This window comes from Stegostoma tigrinum, unplaced genomic scaffold (genome assembly GCF_030684315.1).
Source record: "Stegostoma tigrinum isolate sSteTig4 unplaced genomic scaffold, sSteTig4.hap1 scaffold_182, whole genome shotgun sequence".
NCBI lineage: Eukaryota > Metazoa > Chordata > Chondrichthyes > Orectolobiformes > Stegostomatidae > Stegostoma > Stegostoma tigrinum.
Window position 1 is genome coordinate 95,691 of NW_026728122.1, and position 24,170 is coordinate 119,860.

General features: G+C 43.9%; 1 protein-coding gene across 7 annotated transcripts in view; it reads left to right on the forward strand.

The window, feature by feature from the left end:
• LOC132207864 (utrophin-like) overlaps window positions 1–24,170 on the forward strand; it is a 200,034-nt gene that overhangs the window by 95,678 nt on the left and 80,186 nt on the right. Inside the window, exon 1 of one of the 7 annotated variants that reach the window (XM_059643706.1) lies at window positions 7,204–7,905. The exons of the other annotated variants lie outside the window; for them this stretch is intronic. Within the exon in view, the coding sequence (XP_059499689.1) occupies window positions 7,866–7,905 (40 nt within the window). The 5' untranslated portion in view covers window positions 7,204–7,865. Of the gene's footprint in view, window positions 1–7,203; window positions 7,906–24,170 lie in introns of those variants that run through there. 7 annotated transcript variants of the gene reach the window in all.

Genomic DNA, 24,170 nt, shown 5'->3' on the forward strand with positions numbered 1-24,170 from the left:
ATTTCTTGGAATTGCAAGTATTTATCTTTCAGAACTGCAAATGAAATTGCCACCAGCAATTTTTTTTTGGTGATCAACTTCGCCTCCATTATCCTGCATCACAATCAAATTCTAATATTTCTGAACTGAGGAATCATAGAATTTGACAGTATAGAAGGTGGCCATTTGTCCCAGCCTGTCTGTACTGGCTCCTGAAAGAACTACCTTGCTTTGTCTCTGTTGGCCTCTAAATTCAGCACTTTCGAATATATATCTCAGGAAGGGTCACCGGACCTGAGATGTTAATTCCAATTTCTCTTCACAGATGCTGTCAGGCCTGTTGATCTTTTCTAGCAACTTTGTCAAGTTTTTGTCAAGTAAAGAGATTTAGATTCTCCCTTACTGGAGATTGTCATTGCCTGACATTTTTTTGTAATGCATAATTCTTACCACTTGTCAGCCCTAGCCTGAACTTTGCCCAGGCCTTGCTGCATATGGACATGGACTGCAGTAATCAGTGCCTATACCCACTTCTGACTTTGTGAAGGAGTTACGTTCATTGATAAAGCAGCTGAAGCTGGTCAGACTGAGGAACTTTGCAGCGATGACCTGGTACTGAGCTGATTGATCTCCAGCAACCACAACCATCCTGCCTTTTGCTGTCTATATCTTCAAGACCATTTCCCACCTGATTCCCATGGACTTCAGTTTTCGGAAGGCTTCTTGATGTCAAGGTGAGTTACTTTTCTGTCAGCCTTGGAAAACCATTCTTTTGTCTGTGTTTGGACCAAAATTGTATGAAAGTTAGAAGCTACGTTGGCCCTGATGGATCCCAAAATGAGCAACAATGAGCCGGTTATTGCCCAGTTTCGGGCCCAGTTCTGAGGAACAGTCACTGGACCTGAAATGTTAGCTCTGATTAATTTCAGTCACACACAGTTAGAGAAACTACGCTGTTCCAATCATAACATTAATTTATATAACCAAGCGCAACCTTGACTCGTACAATGAGTTAAAATTCTGGACTCGACCTCCAGTTACCCGGGCCATTCAGTACTAATCTCGGTCTTTTGACAGTGAACACTTTGTGGAGCTGTTTTAGTAATTGTGTGGTGCTGTCATATGAACAGGAGCTGCCAGAGTTCGGCTTCTAATTAGCTCTTGTGTAATACAGATGATTTCAGTCAAGTTTTCATTATGTTCAAGGAGATCTAGTGAGTTGACTGACTTTTATGAAGAGCTGTGCAATTTTTACAGCCATGTGTGTTTCTGCTGAAAGCAATATCTTTTGATGAATTGCATTGCGTGTGTCAAAAATGTGAAAAGATTTAGTTCAGCACACAGTGTGATTCTGAGTTGAGTGGCTTAAAAATATTTACAGATTTGTGACCAACATGCTCAGTGAATTCTTTGTCCAGGGAAAGCTTTATAAATCTCAGTATTCGTAACATAATCTCAACTATGTAATTTATACCCATATTCCTGGGTTATGCTCTATCTTTCATTCAAATTACTTTATAATCCATTACATGGATAATTCAAGATAACAAAGTGTGAAGCTGGATGAGCAGAGCAGGCCAAGCAGCATCTCAGGAGCACAAAAGCTGACGTTTCGGGCCCAGACCCTTCATCAGAGAGGGGGATGGGGTGAGGGTTCTGAAATAAATAGGGAGAGAGGGGGAGGCGGACTGAAGATGGAGAGAAAAGATGATAGGTGGAGAGGAGAGTATAGGTGGGGAGGTAGGGAGGGGGTAGGTCAGTTCAGAGAAGACGGAGAGGTCGAGAAGGCGGGATGAGGGAGTAGGTCGGAAATGGAGGTGCTGCTTGATGTGGGAGGAAGGGATGGGTGAGAGGAAGAACGGGTTAGGGAAGCGGAGACAAGTTGGGCTGGTTTTGGGATGCACTGTGGAGAGGGGAAGAACTGGGCTGGTTTTGGGATGCATTGGGAGAAGGGGAGATTTTGAAGCTTGCGAAGTCCACATTGATACCATTGGGCAGCAGGGTTCCCAAGCGGAATATGAGTTGCTGTTCCTGCAACCTTCAGGTGGCATCATTGTGGCACTGCAGGAGGCCCATGATGGACATGTCATCTAAAGAATGGGAGGGGGAGTGGAAATGGTTTGCGAATGGGAGGTGCAGTTGTTTATTGCGAACCGAGCGGAGGTGTTCTGCAAAGCGGTCCCCAAGCCTCCGCTTGGTTCCCCAATGTAGAGGAAGCCACACCGGGTACAATGGATACAGTATACCACATCGGCAGATGTGCAGGTGAACATCTGCTAAATATGGAAGGTCATCTTGGGGCCTGGGATGGGGGTGAGGGAGGAGGTATGGGGGCAAGTGTAGCACTTCGTGCGGTTGCAGGGGAAGGTGCCGGGTGTGGTGGGGTTGGAGGGACTGTGGAGCGGACAAGGGAGTCACGGAGAGAGAGGTCTCTCCAGAAGGCAGACAAGGGTGGGGATGGAAAAATGTCTTGGGTGGTGGGGTCGGATTGTAGATGGCGGAAGTGTCGGAGGATGCTGCGTTGTATCCGGAGGTTGGTGGGGTGGTGTGTGAGAACGAGGGGGATCCTCTTGTGGCGGGGGCGGGGTGTGAGGGACGTGTTGCAGGAAATGCAGGCGACGCGGTCAAGGGCGTTCTCGACAACTGCGGGGGGAACGTTGCGGTCCTTGAAGAACGTGCACATCTGGGGTGTGCGGGAGTGGAATGCCTCATCCTGGGAGCAGATGCGGCAGAGGTGGAGGAATTGGGAATAGGGGATAGAATTTTTGCAGGAGGGTGGGTGGGAGGAGGTGTATTCTAGGGAGCTGTGGGAGTCGGTGGGCTTGAAATGGACATCAGTTTCTAGCTGGTTACCTGAGATGGAGACTGAGAGGTCCAGCAAGGTGAGGGATGTGTTGGAGATGGCCCAGGTGAACTTGAGGTTGGGGTGGAAGGTGTTGGTGAAGTGGATGAACTGTTCGAGCTGCTCTGGGGAGCAAGTGGCGGCGCCGATACAATCATCAATGTAACAGAGGAAGAGGTGGGGTTTGGGGTCTGTGTAGGTGCGGACGAGGGACTGTTCCATGTCACCTACAAAGAGGCAGGCATAGCTTGAGCCCATGCGGGTACCCATGGCCACCTCCTTTGTCTGTACGAAGTCGGAGGAATCGAAAGAGAAGTTGTTGAGGGTGGGGACGAGTTTGGCTAGGCGGATGAGGCTGTCGGTGGAGGGGGACTGGTCAGGCCTGCGGGACAGGAAGAAGTGGAGGGTTTTGAGGCCATCTGCATGCGGAATACAGGTGTGTAGGGACTGGACGTCCATGGTGAAAATGAGGTGTTGGGGGCCAGGGGATTGGAAGTTCTGGAGGAGGTGGAGGGCGTGGGTGGTGTCACGGACGTAGGTGGGGAGTTCCTGGACCAAGGGGGAGAAAATGGAGTCCAGATAGGTGTAGATGAGTTCGGTGGGGCAGGAACAGGCTGAGACAATGGGTCGACCCAGGCAGGCAGGCTTCTGGATTTTGGGCAGGGCAGGCAGGTTTTTAACACAGCACAGGAGATTTGTTGAAACAGTATCTAATGGTAATTAGATTAAATCCTTTTCTTTATTCACTGCTCACTTTGGGAGTCATTCTGAGCTATTTCCCAGAAATGGTCATGTTAGGCAATCGAATTTGAATTTCTCAGCCAATATCTTTAACCAAAGTTATTGATATTATGAACTACCTATTATGCTTATGAATTGGTTATTGTCTCATAGAGGCCTCTAGCTCAGGAAAGGAACCTTTGGCACTGTGCCTGTGAAAAACAGCCACCTAACTATTCTAATTCCATTTTACGGCATTTGTACCATTTGCCTTGTATGCCTTGGCATAGCAAGTATCCCCTTTTATTTCGTAAATCTTACGAGGGTTTCTGCCTCAGCCACCCTTACTGGCAGTGAGTTCCAGATTCCTACACCCTCTTGGTAAAAACATTTTTCCTCTCATCCCTTCTGAATCTCTTGCCCCTTACCTTAAATCTACGTGACCAGTCATTGAGCCCTGCACCAAAGCGAAAAGTTTCTTTCTGTTTGTGCCTCTCATAATTTTATACATTTCAATCATATTCTCCCTTCATCTGTTCTGTTGTATGGAAAACAACTTTAGACTGTTCATTCTTCCTTCATTTCAAAAACTCTTCACCTTGGACAGCACCTGATAAATCTCCCCTGCACCTTCTCCAGTGCAGTGACATCCCCACCAACCCTTCACCGTGGATTCCAGACCTGTGCCCATTACGCTAGCTGTGTCCTAAACAATGTTTTGCATAGTTCCAGCATAACCACCCTACTCTTAAACTCAATGCCTTAGTTAGTAAAGGTAAGTGTCCCTTATGCCTTCTTCATTACTTTATCTACCCGACCTGATACCTTAAGGGACTGGTGTACATGTATATCAAAATCCCTGGGATCCTCAGTGCTTCCACCTTTCATCATATATTCCTATTCCTTATTTGTCCTGCTGAAGTGCATTCTCTCACGTGTATCCAGATTGAATTCCATTTGCTGCTGATTAGCCTATCTATATTCTCCTGTAATCTAAAGCTAACCTCCTCATGAATGACTACTCCACCAATTTTTGCACCATCTGCAAACTAACTGATCCGCCTTGCTATGTAGATATCTAAATCGTTTATAAATAACACAAACAGCAATAAGTCCAACATTGATCCCTGCGCTGAACACAGAATTCCAATCACCAAAACACCAAGCAATCATCATCCTCTGTTCTTTGACATTCGACCAATTCTGGATCCGAGTAGCCAAATTTCGTCAGATCCCTTGGGCTATTCACTATTAGTCTCCCATGTGGGACATTGACAAAAGCCTTGCTGAAGTCCAAGTAGATTATGTCAAATGTAATCCCCTCTTGTACACACCTGGTTACTTCTTCAAAAAATGCAATCAAGTTATTCAGACATGGCCTCCCCTCAATAAAACCGTGACTGCCCTGCCTTTCCAAGTGTGGATTGATTCTGTCCCACAGAATTGCTTCCAGTAGTTTCCTCACCTGAGGTGAGACTTACTATTGTGTATCTTTATTTCAGTATACAATTTTTATTCACTTTTGCGATATGGACATCACTGCCTGTCTTGAGTTGCCCTTGAGAAAGTGGTGGTGAGTTGCTTTCTTAACCCGCTGCATGCCATGTGATATAGCTACTCTCGCGATGACATTAGGGAGGGAATTCCAGGATTTTGACTTGTTTTAAGCATTTATATGTACTTTATCATGAAATGCTGACAAGGTCGACAAGGAAATATAAGGATTCAAAAAGATTTATGGTCCTCATGAAGAAATAGTTAGGACTGGTAGACAGACCCTCAATAATTTGCCCAGAACTGCGTGCTGTGTGTTTGTTGTCGGCCTTTTTCTAAAGCAGTTGATTCAAACAGTCTGATTGTAAAATTCTTTCCTGTACAAATGTTTGCTTTAAAATAAATAGAAGTAAAGAGAAGAATCCGTCTAGAATTAGATTTGATTTGTGTGTGGCTTTGAGAGTGATCTTGTCATGAGTATGCTGTGAGATTACCCCAGAGACTCTGATATGCTAAAGTAATAGACTTTTGGAGACTGGCAACAACTGTTCTGCTTCTGTGCCACCACAAAAAATCACATCTGTCTTGTTTAGAAATACTTGGAGGCATCCTGTTGCTGTGCATCTGATTTGAAAACTGTAACATGCAAAAACATACTCTTAGTATTACCCTGAAAGATTCAACATAAAGTAATTTAACAGATTTCTTCTATTGTCTAGAATATCTTCTGAAATATTTGGTTTGAAAATGGGTAAGTCACAAAATTGTATCAGTGATAATGGGAACTGCAGATGCTGCAGAATCCGAGAGTGTGGAGCTGGATGGACACCGAAGGCCAAGCAGCATTTTGACACATCCAGCATTGCCGAAGTGATTACCCACTGCAGTTTAGACACAACTTTATGAGCAGGCTTGTCATGAAAGACCAATTTAATCATCTAATAAGCTGTATGTTCTGGCTGAAATACTAAAACATGATGAAAATCTTTGCAATTAGACAACTGTTTTACATTTTGCATTATGCATAGAAACGGACAAACAAGAGGGTTGTGTTCTGAGGAGGGGTCACCCGACCCAAAACGTGAACTCTGATTTTTGTTCACAGATGCTGCCAGACCTGCTGAGCTTTGCCAGCAAGTTCTGTTTTTGGTGTCATCTGATTTTCTGATTTTGTTTTGTCATGTTGATTCTTTAGAGCACATGTTTTTGAAGTTGAGCCTTCCCTCAGAAACGTCTCATTTGTTTTCACCAGCCATTTGCTGTGTTTGCCAGCAGCAAAGCCAAAATTTCTTTAATTTATTTCTTGTGAAGCATGCCTTCAGCAACCTGAGTTTACCTTATGGGTATGCTGCGCTTTTCCTCCGGGCTTGGTATTTTTCCCTGTATCCGAGTGCAGTTATCAAGTGCATTCTCATGAGAGCAGTTTAATCATGGCTTTTCTTATTTTGAATTTGCTGTTGTTTTGGGTGTATAGTTTGGCAGTCTGTCGTTTGGTTGTTGCTCTGCTTTGGTTGGAAGGTTAATCTGATTATCTATAGCTGCTGTATTTGAGTTAGTATTTCTTTACCATTGAATCCATTGTACTTCTGAAATTTGACACAAATAGAATATAATTTCACTTTGTGACTTTGCTGTTAACACAGTAAATGGAGGAAAGTATTGGCCAGACAATGCTGAGAGGATGTGGAGAATCTACAAACAATTGTCATAAGGGTTACGAATGTGATAACTCTCGCTGGCGTATGCCAGTTGAATTTCTTGTGTTAAATTGCTAGATTATATTTTGGGGGTATAATTCTGAAAATAATATCTTGCTGTATGGAAAACAATATCCTTGAACACTGGTAGGTCAGTTGGAAGGCAAAGAAACACTGGGATTCCTGAAAGTAGAAGGAGAGAGAAAAATCAAAGCATTAATGAACCTGGTCCAAAGTCCATAATTGCCAGTGATACATCAGAGAATTTGTTGGTTACCTGGCTGCTGATGCACTAAAGCAGTAACACATAATAATGAAGTAACAAAAAACCATTCAAAAATGAGAGGGCATTGAAATAACTGACAGCATTGAATCTGCTCCTGTTGTGATGAAAGTGCCTTATTGATTTGTAACAAAATAGTTCCAGGGCTACATTGTATCAACTCAACTAGGCAGTGCAGTGATCTGTAGTATGAGGTAGAGAAGCACAGTGGAACTGATGGGCACAGATCTCTGAACTCTCAGCCTGTAGCAAAGATGGTAATAAATCTGAGGGACTTTTACATGAACACATTAATTTACAGATCATTGGGAGTGGTCTGGTATTTTGCTGTGGTCTTCCTTGCCCTGGGGACTGAAGTCCCATTTGATGTCACTGTTTGGTTATATGTTTACAATAGACTCCCTTCGAGGATTGGTTTTCTTACCTTTGCGCAGAAAGTCCTTTTTAAAAATTTCTTATGTGACGATCGGTCAGTTATTTTTGACTTCCAAATTGCCAGCGGTTTAGACCAACTGTTTGATTCAGACGGACCCCAAAATTGGGTACGTTAAAGGAAAAACAGCTGGGCTGTTGGAAGAAGCGAGAACTAGCAAAGTCTTTGACTGAACTTTAGGGTGAGAACTGCCTGGGACGAAGAAAGCACAATGGAAGATGGCTGAAAGCCGCAAAAGACTACTGAGCACCCTGGATCTGGGTATCTTTGGACGAGTTCTTTTGAATTGATGGATGTGTGAAACTGCTAATATGTAAACCACAATCTGATGGATTTAGTGTGTAAGAGAAACATGAGGACAGGTTAAAACAGGAGGTAATCTTCTTGAAGATGTAAAACTGCAGCACAACAGCAGTAATGGGACAACCTATTGCAGAAAGATGTCGGCTGTGTCAAGGTGAGACATAATGATGAATGGCCTGAACTTCAGCTTGCAGGAGTTGCTAAGAAAAATTGAACAGGTATAGTAAGAAAAACATGATTTTATCTAATGGCCTAATATTTAGTTCTTCATTCCATGTTATTCACTTTGCGTTTAATTTCTGTTGATGCAGTGGTTAATACCACAGCACACATTCTCTTACATACTTCAATGTGTTGTTGATCCGTTTCTAAGCAGGTTGAAAACTGTGTTAGTGCCACGCATAATGGAATTTTATGAACATACAACAGCAGTAAAAGTCAAAGTACATTTATGTTAAGTTTATAGAGAACTACAAAGTGTGTTCAAATGTTGGGAAAAGTCAGTGGAATAGTTGATTTGTGTTTTAGTTAATTACCAGAGATGCCTGTCACAATTTACAGAGAGCATATCCTGCTGTGGAGTGCCATGTCTTTGTTTAAATTGAGAAATTAAACATGTAATGATTCTCTTATATATTTGAACAGCTGAAAGTAAATACAGTGGTCATTCTTAAATAGACTCTGCTTTAAACCCCATAAACCTATCCAGCTTTTAATTGAGGAGGATAGTTATTCACCAGTTTTAAATACATTGATCGAATACATGTGTGTTCCATTTATCATTGTTCTAATTGTTTTGAAGTAGTATTTACTGTGGAGAAATGCAAGAAACCTGTTCTGGCCATGGTTTCCAGCCAAACAATTGGGGCCACAATTTATGGGAGTTTTCTCAATTTTCTGGAACTTAGTAGCAATTGACCATCGACTGCATGAATTATTCATATGCCTGAGAGTTTGTAATTAGTTTTGCTGACCTTTTACTGTGGCCTAATTTCCACTGCTAATTTAGTGAAAGAAATCCATATAGTATGGATTAACAAGAGTGCCTTATTCACAGCATTGTAAAGTTGGACCAGAGAGTGGATGATGCTTATACGAGCATCCATTTGCTGTCAGGTACCTGGATTGATTGAACTGACATTTCATTTCCTGACCTCCTGCCCTTGGCCTCTCTATGGCAACAATTTTTGAATTAGTAGAATAAGGTCTTGTTATCATGTTAAAAAGGGGAATTGTCAAAGAGGATGTTTTTGGCTTTTATTGCAGTTTCAGGATAAACGAAAAAGATGCTGAATTAATTTTTGAGTGAAATTTGTACCCAAAGGCAGAATGACTGTGAAGTGGGGTTGTATCTGTCTGCAAGAACCAAGCATGTTGTTTTTATGGAATTAACAAATTGATGCATAAACATGGGGGAGGAGTAAGGTGTTACATATCATGGTTATTAGCTGATTAAAGCCTGAGTTCTTGTGCAGGGGTTGTTTCCTTCATGTAGATGCCTGTTGAGCGAGAGAGAGATTTTGTTTATTTGAATTTAATGTCTCTGGAGTTTAACACACTGTGAAAAGCATTTGTGTTGCATTTGCATTGCATTTCATACAGTTTTCACAGTGTGCGAACCATGGCACAGAGCAAAGCAGTAGATCAAATGTATGACTGAATATTACGTTCAAGGTAGAGCTCAGTTCATGCAGCAGTCATAGAATCCTTAGTGTGGAAGCAGACCATTTGCTCCATCGAGTCCACGCCGAACCTCCAAAGAGCAGCCTATCCAGATTTATCCCCCTACATTATGCCTGTCATCCTGCACATCCCACAGCTGATCCACCTTACCTGCATGCCTTAGGACTGTGGGACGAAACCGCAGCACTCAGAGGAAACCCACGCAGACATGGGGAGAACGTGCGAACTCCACACAGACGGCTGCCGAAGTGGGGAATCGAACCCAGGTCCCTGGCGCTGTGAGGCAGCACAACTAACCACTTATCCACGGCACTGCCCACTCAATATTTGGGAAATAAGGGTTGAAGACTAATTGTGTGTTCAAAAATAACCTAATTCTGGCTTAGTAGCTTCTTAAAAGTGCAGTGTTTTTGATAGTAGCAGACCGTTGCTTTAGCTAGCCATTCCTTCCAAGCCTTTCATCAGTTTCTGTTTGATTCTGGAACCAAGAGCCTCCTCTATCTGTTTTCTTTCATTTCGTTCTTCCAATCATTGATGTGTGGATTGCTTTAAGGCAAGTTTTAAGCTCATTATCTGCAGATGCTTGATCCTGAGCAATTTTCTTGACAATCTTATTTTTAACCAGCAGTAGTTTGCTATTCCCTTTCACTTTTAGGGACAGACTGAGGAGGCAGATTCCAGATCTACCTCAGTTGGAATGGGAATCGTGTCCATGCAGTTGGCATTATTCTTGAGGGAATTTGCCCAACCCAATAAATCTCTGATATTTATTTTCCATTAAGGGTCCCTCATGAATCTTTTTCAGAGACATTAAAGCCTCACAACCAGAAATTGCTCCGACAAATCAGCACTTCTTAGAAAAAAGAGAGATAACAAGGTGTAGAGGTGATGAACACAGCAGACCAAGCAGCATCAGAGGAGCAGGAGGGCTGATGTTTTGGGCCTAGACCATTCTTCTGATTGGTTTCGGCCTGAAACATGAGCTTTTCTGCTCCTCTGATGCTGCTTGTCCTGCTGTGTTCATCCAGCTGTACACCTTGTCACCTCAGATTCTCCAGCATCTGCAGTTCCTACTGTCTCTGAAACTCATTGTAAGAATCAACCTTGATTTCTTGCTTTGGGATCCATCCATTAATTCACATCTTTCCTGTAAGATGGAATGAGGAACGAAATACTTTATACCAGATGCAAAATCTAGTGTGGCAGACGAAATTCAGCATGTGTCGTGAGAACTGACACAGAAACAAGGTAGAATAAATGTTATAATTTAAATGGCTGCACAGAAATAAAGACACACATACTCAACAGTTCTCATACACCGACTCGAAAGTCTCTGTAGGTGGCAGGGTTAGACTATTAGAAGCACAGTCTGTAGCAAGTTCCATTAAGGAATTTATTTACACAAAGCTGAAAAAAGTGTAGAGTTGTAGAGAAGGGAAAATGGAGTGGGGCGAATTGTGGATAATGCTTGCAGGGAACCAAAGTGACAAAGTGAATTGCTTCCTCTCAAGATTTAAGAACCTTGATATAGCCTTGCAAATCCATGTGCAACTTCAATATCTTAAATATAAAGTCACATTTTTACTTAAACATTTTCTCTAGTCACCACTGCAAATATTGAATCGGTGATTTTTAATGGCACTTCAGTCAAAGCCCAAATCGATCTTAGAAATAGGAGTAAGCCATTTATCCCTTGACCCTGCTGAATTTTTCAGTGTTATGGCTGATCTGATTGGGCCTTAACTCCACTTTCCTGCCTGCCTTCCATAGCCCTCAACTCCAGAACTCTAAAATCTGTTAGGCAACCTGGAATTAGTCAGGAACCTGGCCTCCACTGCGAGCTGGGCCAGAGAATTCCAAACTGATGACTGAGAACATTTTCTTTTCATCCTATTTTACATAGGAGACCCCTTAATTTTAAACAGTATGCCTAGTCCTGGAATCCTTTCGGCATCTACCCCGTTAAGACCTCTCAGAATCTTGGGTTTCAAAAAGACCAGTTCTTATTCTTCTAATCGCCAATGAGTTAAGGCCTAACTTGCTCAGGCTTTCCACGTAGTCAAGTCCTCACCCTAAGAATCAACATAAAGAATGTTCTTTTGAACTGCTTCCAATATAAACATATCCTGAAGGAAGGAGGTCAAAACTATACCCTGCTGTATATTGGGGCAGCTAGAATTCCCACCTTTTTTCAGTTCCCCTTGTAATAGAGGCCAGTGTTCCCTGATCTTTCTAATTGTTTCTTAACATTTTGCGACAAATTATGTAGCACCTAGGTATTACTTGTGTGTGTTTGTTACATTGTGTCTTCACAGGACCCTTGTGGTGCAGTGATAGTGTCCCTGTCTTTAGACCAACAAGTTTAAGTTTCACCTGCTCCAGAGGTGTGTAACAGGTTGATTAGAAAATGTCTATATTGTCTTTTCATCCGGTCAGTGTGAGGACTACCAATATCTAGAACTGGGTCTGATGCCATTTCGCCAAAACCTCTGCCTTGTTATTTCAAATTCTTTTGGTTTGTTGCATGTATGCAGAAGTCTGAAAGTAATAATGCTGCCACTTTTTCACCTTACTCCTAATTGTGGTGGTGTCTTGTTTGCCCTTCTTGATAGATATTTGGAGAAAGCTTGTTGTTTTTTATATTTTCTGCCAAATGACTCTCATGTCTCCTCTTTGTGTTGACTTGATTTTATAGTGCCACCCATGGTGGTTCCTGCCTGTGCCTTTCAGAGTGTTGTCGGGATTTTCTTGCTTCCATTCTTGTGTGACCACTTTTCCACACATTCTGTTTTATTTTCTTCTCTGAGCGTAACCTGACGGCATAGAGTTTTACATGGCTATCAATGTTCGGATTGCTGTCCTGACGCTGGCCGCCTTTGGGTCTTGCAAGCGTAGGCTGATTGAGCGTGAGCACAAGCCTATTGTGAATGGCTGAAAGAACATGTTTAATTTGATCAGCTACTTGTTAGCAGACATTTTGTTTCACATGGCATTAGATGTGATTCTGTGATTGGGGCATTGCTTACCAAAGAATCCGAAGTGTGTGTCAGTAGCTGCACTAAAAAACAATTTAATTGGTTAATCTTGTAATGTATCTTATTCGTTCGAGCTAGATGCGACCTAGTTACATTCACAGGTGCTTTCTCCTGAACCAAGTGATTTGTCCAATTTCTGCACTTTTTTAAAATTACCCAATAGCGCGGTAACACTTGGACTAGTTAGAGTCACCTTGTCAATCGATCAGCCCTTTTCTTCTGTGCTATAAATTATGATCCTTTGAAACTTAGCATTCTTGCATTTGTCCTGATGAGTGCAAAGTGGAAAGCTGTGGCAAATTGTGTCTGTTTTTGGCAGTATTCTATATGCTGAAAACGCAAGAGATGTAGAAGGAAAATATTCTGCCTGGAAGTCAGTGGTGAGTGGGGTTCCACAGGGCTCTGTCCTTGGGCCTCTACTGTTTGTAATTTTTATTAATGACTTGGACGAGGGAATTGAAGGATGGGTCAGCAAGTTTGCAGACGACACAAAGGTCGGAGGTGTCGTTGACAGTGTAGAGGGCTGTTGTAGGCTGCAGCGGGACATTGACAGGATGCAGAGATGGGCTGAGAGGTGGCAGATGGAGTTCAACCTGGATAAATGCGAGGTGATGCATTTTGGAAGGTCGAATTTGAAAGCTGAGTACAGGATTAAGGATAGGATTCTTGGCAGCGTGGAGGAACAGAGGGATCTTGGTGTGCAGATACATAGATCCCTTAAAATGGCCACCCAAGTGGACAGGGTTGTTAAGAAAGCATATGGTGTTTTGGCTTTCATTAACAGGGGGATTGAGTTTAAGAGTCGTGAGATCTTGTTGCAGCTCTATAAAACTTTGGTTAGACCGCACTTGGAATACTGCGTCCAGTTCTGGGCGCCCTATTATAGGAAAGATGTGGATGCTTTGGAGAGGGTTCAGAGGAGGTTTACCAGGATGCTGCCTGGACTGGAGGGCTTATCTTATGAAGAGAGGTTGACTGAGCTCGGTCTCTTTTCATTGGAGAAAAGGAGGAGGAGAGGGGACCTAATTGAGGTATACAAGATAATGAGAGGCATAGATAGAGTCGATAGCCAGAGACTATTTCCCAGGGCAGAAATGGCTAGCACGAGGGGTCATAGTTTTAAGCTGGTTGGTGGAAAGTATAGAGGGGATGTCAGAGGCAGGTTCTTTACGCAGAGAGTTGTGAGAGCATGGAATGCGTTGCCAGCAGCAGTTGTGGAAGCAAGGTCATTGGGGTCATTTAAGAGACTGCTGGACATGCATATGGTCACAGAAATTTGAGGGTGCATCCATGAGGATCAATGGTCGGCACAACATTGTGGGCTGAAGGGCCTGTTCTGTGCTGTACTGTTCTATGTTCTATGTTCTATGATAACTTAATGAAAGGGCTGTTCCTTCACTGTTGCTGGGCCAAAAACCTGGGATTCCCTCCCAAATAGCATTGTGGGTCAACCCATAGCAGGAGGAATGCAATGGTTTAAGAAGATAGCTCACCACCCCCTTCTCAAGGGAAACTAGGGATAGGCAAGAAATGCTGGCCAGCCAGTGACGCCCACATCCCACAAATGAATAAAAAAATGAAGGATCAACATATTTTTTCTTGCTGATTAATCTGCTGTACATCTCTACTATTTCCTGGATTTATATATACAAAATATCTGACTTTTTTGGGGGCAAATATGTTGAAACTTTCTTTGGTAATGTTATTCAAGAGTCAGCCTAATACAGATTAAGCTATCAATCTTAAACCTTGTTAAACTCGACAGAAATGAAAACTCTACTTTCCATTTATAGAGTTTATGCCACTATGACAATTTGTTGTCCCTAAATCTTGTAGATAATAAAGAATTACCAACCCATTCTATAATGGTCATTGTTTGGTTTGTCAAAGGCCAAAGGTCCCAAATCTGATTGAATCAACAACTGGATAGGCCTGTTCAGGTTGCCTTAGTAGATCTTTAATTGATTCTGTCTGAAATATTTGATTGCACTGCAAGTATATTACATGAAGGCAAAACAGTAATGTTGTTAACTTGTTGAATCCAACATTTTTTTGTCCAGTCCTTCAAAGACAGTTTCCCTGTTTAGCCCTTAATAAACATCACAAACAGAGAGATATAGCTGGGACTTTTTGGTCATGTGTTCTGGTAGTCCATGATGGCCTGGATTTACTGTAAAAATATCAGTGAAGCTAACAGTGGGCTAAATATTCCCAGCCTTTCTGGATGATGTGGGCAGTGCTGGATCAGTTGGAAAAACTATGACAAGATTAGAAAGAAATACTTGGCTTTGAGAAAAAAAATCCAGTTTTCCATCAAAGGTTTCAACGGTGAGAGATGAGTTTCACTAGTGTGCAACAAAAGGCCTTTGTGCGAGTATTTAGGTCTCATGAGTATCTCACCTCACCTTGAAGTGAGGAATTAGACAGTGACAATTACTGACATGAAAGTCAGAGTGGATATTTGCCAGCTGTTGCAACTGCTTCTCTCGCCTCTATCTTGGCCAGCAATTGTCAACATCGCAGGGTCTGCTCTCGGGGAAGTGACTGCTGGCACCCGCGTGACGACAGAGTTTGGCTTTGGACAAACCTCCTACTGATATGCCTTCGACCTGCCTGGATTCACTACCAAATATTAGGTCCAGAACTGTGCACACCCCGCCCCCCCTCCCCCCTCCCCCCTCCCCCGCCCCCGAATGCAATGCAACTCAAGTATTTTGCTCCCTTCCTACCTTGCAAACTTAAACTATTCCAGTGAGTGGTTGGGTAGTTAAAGTCCCCTATTACGGCCTTATTATTCTTACCCTTGTCTGAAATTTAATTATATTTCAATCCTGTATCTCTCAGACTGTTCAGGAGCACACAACAGTAAGCTTGCCCTTTTTATGTTTGTTGCCTCCTTCCATATAACTTTGCTTTGTGATCCTTCCAAGTTATAATCCTTCTTCATTGATTCCTTGTTCAATATTGTGACCCACCTTCTTTACATGGCCCACTCTTCTGTCTGTTCTGCTCTCTATCTGGTCTGAATACCCGAAAACGACAAGTGATGAGCTGCCAATCATGCCCATCTTTCAACCACGCCTCAGTTTTAGCTATGATATAATACTCCCACATGCCTGTCTGTACACTCAGCTCATCCGTCTTATTCTATACACTGCCCACATTAATGAAATACATTCTATTTAACCATATCAAACTCACTTCTGTCTTACATGCCATTTGGTTCCTCACCCTTCCAGACTTAATCACTCACTCGCTGACTCAAACATTTTAACTTAGAATTCATCTCAAAATCTATCCCCTCTGAACTACTTGTCAGGATCCACCCTCCTTCCTTCAAATGACTAATATATGTTGTAAACAGTTGTAGTCCCACCGCCGATTCCTGTAGAACCCCACTGGTCATGGGTCACCAAACTGAAAAAGAACCCTTTATCTCCAATTGCTGTTTCTTGCCTATGAACCAATCTGTATCCATGCTAATATGCTACCTCCAACACTGTGGGCTCTCGTGTTATGACTTAACCTTTTGTCAAAATACAAAGCCCAAAGACAACACATCTATAGAACATCGAACATTACCGCACAGAACAGGCCCTTCGGCCCTCGATGTTGTGCCGACCTGTCGTACCAATCTGAAGCCCATCTAACCTACTCTATTCCATGTATGTTCATATGCTTGCCCAATGACGACTTAAATGTACTTGAAGTTGGCGAATGTACTACCGCTGCAGGCAATGCGTTCCATACCCTTACTACTCTCTGAGTGAAGAAACTACCTCTGACAACTGTCCTATATCTTTCACCCCTCAATTTAAAGCTATGCCCGCTCGTGCTCGCCGTCACCATCCTAGGAAAAAGGCTCTCCCTTTCCACCCTATCTAACCCTCTGATTATCCTATATGTTTCAATTAAGTCACCTCTCAACCTTCTTCTCTCGAATGAAAGCAGCCTCAATTCCCTCAGCCTTTCCTCATAAGACCTTCCCTCCATACCAGGCAACATCCTAGTAAATCTCCTCTGCACCCTTTCCAAAGCTTCCACATTCTTCCTATAATGCGGTGACCAAAACTGTATACAGTACTCCAAGTGCGGCCGCACCAGAGTTTTGTACAGCTTCACCATAACCTCTTGGTTCCGGAACTCGATTCCTCTACTAATAAAAGCTAAAACACTGTATGCCTTCTGAACAGCCCTGTCAACCTGAGTGGCAACTTTCAAGGATCTGTGTACATGGACACCGAGATCTCTCTGCTGAGAGTATTAGCGGTCCTCTGGCACCTTAGCTGTGGCCAGAAATGACTTGAAAATCTTTGCCAGGACCTCTGATATCTCCTTTCCTGCTTCATAAAGTCATGCAGTACAGAAACACGCTCACTTAATCAACATCAATGCCAACTAACAAACATCAAACTACTAATCCCATTTACCTGCACTGAGTCATTACCGACCATACGCCGGCCCTTTAAATGCTCATCTGTTGCTTCTTTAATATTGCAAGCGTACCTGCCTTCTCCACCTTGCCAGGCAGCATATTACATGTTTGTATCACTTTTGGTGAAAACACTTGCCTCAGATCCCCTCTAAATAGCTGACAGTTCACCTGAAATCTATGCCCTCTGACTTAAACTCATTTACTGGTTCTCACAATCAATCTATGCCTCTCATAATTTTGTATACGTCGATCAGCCTCCTCTGCTGCATGGAAAACGCACTTAGCCTATCAGTTTCTCTTGATAAAACTTGCATTCAATCACAAAACAACACCCTGAAACATATACTGTCAACAAACCTGGCCAACACCTCTGTCTCCGGCTTGCTACAGTGTTCCACTGAAGCCCAGCGCAAGCAGAAAGAACAGCACCTCATTTTCCACTTGAGGACCTGACAGCCCTCCAGACTCAATATTGAGGTCTGTAATTTTAGGGCCTAAACTCTCCCATATCCCAGCCCCCGCTACCCCACACACCAGGCTTTGTTACCACGCAGCCTGCCACGACACATTCCCTGTTGTTAGTGACGAACAGTCCCCATTCACAACTGTTCACCCTCCCAGCCTGATTGTTTGCAACTCCTTTATCTGTCCACCTGTCTTTCTCTCTCTTTGGGCTCTATCCTATTGTTTACTCCCTACACTACCCTCCTCCCTATTTTCTGCATAGAAACCGATGTTTTCCCAGCCACCATCAGTTCTGGGGAAGGGTCACCGGACTGGAAACCTAAACTCTGTTTTCTCCTCCAACATATGCTGCCACGCCTGCTGAGCTTTTCCAGCAACGTTGTTTTTGTTCGTCATTTACAGCATATGCAGTTCTTTCGGTTTTTATCAACAAACCTGTCAGACTCACCAATGCTTTGAAATGCTCCCACTTGTTGCTCAAGACCCTGGGCTCCAGTTGCTCCAATAAGAGGCACCTGCTGTACACATGGTCATGCAGACCAGCAGGAGCACTCAGCATTTGACATGTAGTGTAGGATGCACCAATCATGGGTCAGAGCTTAATTCCAGGCATACCTTAACTGAACAGAACACTGATCTTTGCTTTTAATTTATTCATCCGCCTGCTCAATTGGAGGGAACACAAACCAGTGTTCCCACTCAGGTCTCTGCTCGTATGCATGCTTTTCAGTGAGAGCCTTATCTCACCCGCTCCTCTCAATAACATTCTCTGACCGTCACTGGGCCATCACCGGCTCGTCTCAGTAAAACTGACTGACTGTGTGACAGGGCCCTCACCCGCTCCTCTCGGTAACACTGACTGACTGTGTCACAGGGCCCTCACCCACTCCTCTCAGTAACACTGCCTGTCACAGGGCCCTCACCCGCTCCTCTCGGTAACACTGACTGACTGTGTCACAGGGCCCTCACCCTCTCCTCTCAGTAGCACTGCCTGTCACAGGGCCCTCACCCGCTCCTCTGTTGCATTGACTGACTGTCACAGGGCCCTCACCCGCTTCTTTCAGTAACACTGCCTGTCACAGGGCTCTCACCCGCTCCTCTCAGTAACAGTGACTGACTGTCACAGGGCTCTCACCCCCTCCTCTCAGTAACACTGCCTGTCACAGGGCCCTCACCCGCTCCTCTGTTGCATTGACTGACTGTCACAGGGCCCTCACCCGCGCCTCTCAGTAACATTGACTGCCTGTCACAGGGCCTTCACTCCCTACTTTCAGTAACACTGCCTGTCACAGGGCTCTCACCCGCTCCTCTCAGTAACACTGCCTGTCACAGGGACCTCACCCACTCCTCTCGGTAACACTGACTGACTGTCACAGGGCTCTTACCCCCTCCTCTCAGTAACACTGCCTGTCACAGGGCTCTCACCCGCTCCTCTCAGTAACAGTGACTGACTGGACAGGGCCCTCACTCCCTACTTTCAGTAACACTGCCTGTCACAAGGACCTCACCCGCTCCTCTTGGTAACACTGACTGACTGTCACAGGGCTCTCACCCGCTCCTCTCAATAACAGTGACTGACTGGACAGGGCCCTCACTCCCTACTTTCAGTCACACTGCCTGTCACAGGGCCTTCACCCGCTCCTCTCGGTAACACTGACTGACTGTCACAGGGCTCTTACCCTCTCCTCTCAGTAACACTGCCTGTCACAGGGCCCTCACCCGCTCCTCTCGGTAACACTGACTGACTGTCACAGTGCTCTCACCCGCTCCTCTCAGTAACAGTGACTGACTGGACAGGGCACTCACTCCCTACTTTCAGTCACACTGCCTGTCACAGGGACCTCACCCACTCCTCTCGGTAACACTGACTGACTGTCACAGGGCTCTCACCCCCTCCTCTCAGTAACACTGCCTGTCACAGGGACCTCACCCGCTCCTCTTGGTAACACTGACTGACTGTCACAGGGCTCTCGCCCGCTCCTCTCAGTAACAGTGACTGACTGGACAGGGCCCTCACTCCCTACTTTCAGTAACACTGCCTGTCACAGGGCCCTCACCCGCTCCTCTCGGTAACACAGACTGACTGTCACAGGGCTCTCACCCCCTCCTCTCAGTAACACTGCCTGTCACAGGGCCCTCACCCGCTCCTTTCAGTAACATTGACTGACTGGACAGGGCCCTCATGCCCTCCTCTCGGTCACACTGACTGACTGTCACAGTGCCCTCATCCGCTCCTCTCAATTACACTGCCCATCACAGTGCCCTCACCCGCTCCTCTCAGTAACACTGCCAGTCACAGGGCCCTCACCCATTCCTCTCAGTAACACTGCCCATCACAGGGACCTTGCCCGCTCTTCTCAGTAACACTGCCCGTCACAGGGCGCTCACCTGCTCCTCTCAGTAACACTGCCCATCACGGGGCCCTCACCTGCTCCTCTCAGTAACACTGCCCGTCACAGGGCGCTCACCTGCTCCTCTCAGTAACACTGCCCATCACAGGCCCCTCACCTGCTCCTCTCAGTAACACTGCCCGTCACAGGGTGCTCACCTGCTCCTCTCAGTAACACTGCCCATCACAGGGCCCTCACCCGTTCCTCTCAGTAACACTGCCCATCACAGGGACCTTACCCGCTCCTCTCAGTAACACTGCCCGTCACAGGGTGCTCACCTGCTCCTCTCAGTAACACTGCCCATCACAGGGCCCTCACCCGTTCCTCTCAGTAACACTGCCCATCACAGGGACCTTACCCGCTCCTCTCAGTAACACTCCCCGTCACAGGGCCCTCACCTGCTCCTCTCAGTAACACTGCCCGTCACAGGGTGCTCACCTGCTCCTCTCAGTAACACTGCCCATCACAGGGCCCTCACCCGTTCCTCTGAGTAACACTGCCCATCACAGGGACCTTACCCACTCCTCTCAGTAACAGTGACTGACTGTCACAGGGCTCTCACCCCCTCCTCTCAGTAACACTGCCCATCACAGGGCCCTCAACCGCCGCTCTCAGTAACACTAACTGACTACCTCAGGGCCCTCACCCGCTCCTCTCAGAATCACTGACTGACTGTCACAGGCCTCTCACTCCCTCCTCCCGGTAACACTGATTGCCCGTCACAGAGCTCTCATTCGCTGCTCTGAGTAACACTGGCTGACTGTCACAGTGCCCTTAACTTGCCCACTTATCTGAATTAGAGACAATATCAATGTGGTTGCTTTATGAAGTACAAATACTGTGAGAAATTAATGTCATAATCAAAGTGAACTTGATTAGTAAGAGATTGTGATAGACTGTCTTTATTTATTTCATATAAGTATGTTATTACTGATTTTATGACCTGAAGTCACAGCCGTATTAAATCAGCTTCCCTGCCTCTGTTCGTAACACATTGATATGAAGTATTTGGTGACGTTCAAAATTGATCCCAATGTTTCCTAATCAGATTTTTTGAAAAGTCAGTGCCAGACTTTGTGCATAACAATACCGGACACCAGGTTTATAGCTTAAACAAAAGATTTTACAATTTATTAACAATATGTATCTTTTAAAAGAAAGTTAAGCAAAAAGGTATTCTGATGAATGCCCATGACTTAAACATCATCTTCTTTGATTCTAGCCCCCATTCTAACAAAGACAGAAAGACAGACAAACAGATATAATTAAGGAATATATTAAAGGGAAAAAAATAAATCAAGTGTAACTGGCCAGTTTACTTAACCAGACTGCATGATCTTTAAAACGGAAAGCCCTGTGGATGCTGTAAATCAGGAACAAAAACAAAGCTGCTGGAAAAGCTCAGCGGGTCCAGCAGCATCTGTGAAGGAAACAAAGTAAAATTTCAGATCTGGCGACCCTTCCTCTGATCAGTTCTGAGGAAGGGTCACCAGATCTAACATCGTACCTCTTTTTTACCTTCACAGACGTTTCCAGACCTGCTGAGCTTTTCCGGAAATTTTGTTTTTGTCCATCATCTGAAATCTCACAGTCAGATGAGATAGTATCTTCAAGCTAAAATCTGAACAATCTACAGATGCTGTAAATCAGAAACAAAAACAGAAGTTGCTGTAAAAAACCAGCAGATCTGGCGGCATCTGTGGAGAGAAAACAGAGTTAACATTTTGGGTCAGATTACCCTTCCTCAGGATTCCTTATTTCTAAGTAAGTGTCACAGGATCGGAAACGTGAATTCTAACTTCTGTCCATAGATGCTGCCAGACTTGCTGAGCGTTTCCAGTAATTTCTGAGCTTCTGTCTTGGTTTCTGAAAACACTGAGCTATGCAAATACCTTTCAGCAGGCTTTGGGGGGATATTTAATTATTACTTGTAACAGAGGACCTCTTCACTTAGATTAAGTTGATAATGGGAGGACAACCAGTTGGCAATCAAACCTCTGTCCTGTAGCTTTTGCAGGGACAATCCTTCTGATTTAAAGACAGTTCAATATTGGTTTCTCTTTGTTAGTGACACATCAATCGAGTTTTCTTGGAAGAAGAATTGACCTGCAATTAACTTCCAGACCTAGCCTCAGAAACAAATATCAAATTGTTTCTTCTTTTTTCACATAAGCTGCTGCTCACAGTCCAAAGGTCACTCTCAGCTCACAGTTCACAGCTCCAAGCCAAAAATGATAATGAACTTAAGTACTAGGAGGAGTAAGACAATTCAGCTCCTCGAGCCCCGCTGTTTGATACGATTGTGGTTGATCTTATCTCTGCTGCAACTTCAGTTTCCTACCTGCTCTCCATAATTCTTGAATCCATTATGAACTCAAAAATCGTTCTATCTCCTCTTCAAATTTGCTCAATGTCACAGCCCCCCAATGCCCTCTCAGGGAGTGAATTCCAGAGATTCATGACCCTTCCAGTGTAGAAATTTTTCATCAACTCTTTAAACCTTCTTCCCCTTATGCTAAACCTATGACCTCTTGTTCTATTGCCCGCATGAGGAATCATCCTTTCCATGTCAACTTTATCAATCTGCTTGAACATTTTATATCCCTCAATTAGATCCCTTCTCATCTTTCTGAACACCTGAGAATGTAGGCCGAAACTACTCTGTCTGTCTTAAGACAGGTTCTCGTCTCTGGAATCATCCTGGTGAACCTCCACTGGACTGCCTCCAATACAATGACATCTCTCCTTAAGTAAGGAGACCAGAACTGTACACAGGGCTCCAGGTGTGGTCTCACTAATGCCTTGCATAGTTGCAGCAACCTTCTTTTGTATTTTTATACTCGCTTTCTTTAGCAACAAATGCCAAAATTCCATTTGCCTTCCTTAATACCTGCTGTACCTGCTTACTGGGTTTCTGTGATTCATAAAACTAAAAAAAATGAAGGTTTCAATGCTGTTAAAATGAAATCCATCCAAGTAAAATTAAAATAATGATAAGAGAACATTAATAGAAAGTGAAAACATTTTTCTCTCTCTGGAGAGCAATATTGAACAGCCTTCACATAATAATGTTATTTGTGAGCTTGGATTCTATACTGGAGGAATGCTGCGCAAGTTTTAAGTTTGATTTGTACACCTATACCGTGTGCAGTGAGAAGGACAAGAGGTGGGTTTTAATCTAATAATTTTCTGTGTTCTTCTGTTAAAAATACACATAGGCATCCGCTTGTGAGCACTTTCAGTAATTGAATACCACAGTAAAAAGAATGAAAATTTATCTCACCCTGGGATCTGAATTGTCCAGTATCATCATCAACTGGGATCATAACACTTGTCATTTCAAAGGCCAAACCTGATATTACCACTCGATTCCTCAACTAAAATGGAATTTGATTCATTCAATGTCAAACATCAATGACCTTGATAGTGTGTAGTAAATTACAAAGTGAAACAAAATAGCCCTTCACCATTTTTCTTGTAAAGCAAATCCATCGTATTCAATTGTTGTAGTGGTATAAAACACCAGTAAGTCACACATTGCAAAGTCCTCCTGAATGTGAGCCAGACATTTACATAGATCTGTGGTTAACCTCAAGAGGCAACCCAATCTTGTATTTGTTTCCTGTTTATGACTTTTTAGGCCACTTTTCTGACAAGAAAGACTTCACCAGTCTCCTTAAACAGCTGAGATCAGACTAAATACAAAGCTCTATTTTGTCCATAACCTACCCTTGATCAATGCTAAAGAAGATAACGCTAGCATTTAAATAAAATTGTATTTATAGAATCATAGAGTGACACAACACGAAACAGACCTTTCAGTCCAACTAGTCCTTGCTGACCATAATCCCAAACTAAAGTAGTCCTGCCTGCCTCCTGCACTCGGCCATATCCCTCCAAACATTTCTTATTCATGTACTTATCTGGATGTCTTTTAAATAGTGAAACTGTACCCACATTCACCAATTCCTCTGGAAGTTCATTCCACATATGAACAATCCAACAACATGGCCCACTATCACTCGTATCCTTACATACAGATAAGGAAGGACACCACTTTGATTGGGACAACACATCCATCCTGGGACAAGCCAAACAGAAACATGCACGAGAATTCCTAGAAGCACGGCATTCCAACCGGAATTCCATCAACAAACACATTGATTTGGAGCCAATCTACCATCCCCTGAGAAAAAGAACAGGAAATGACATCACCAACCCAAGGAAACCTAACCAGATAAATAGAAAGCGGGACATAACACCAGCGCTTCGTTGGAGGCTCACTGATGATGTTACCTAGAATGGTGACGAAACGTCTGAAAACTAATCTTCCAGCTCAGCGAGCAAACTCACATCCAGAACCTCAACCTGAGCTACAAAGCTTCTCAAAACTCATTAGAACAATCCTCTG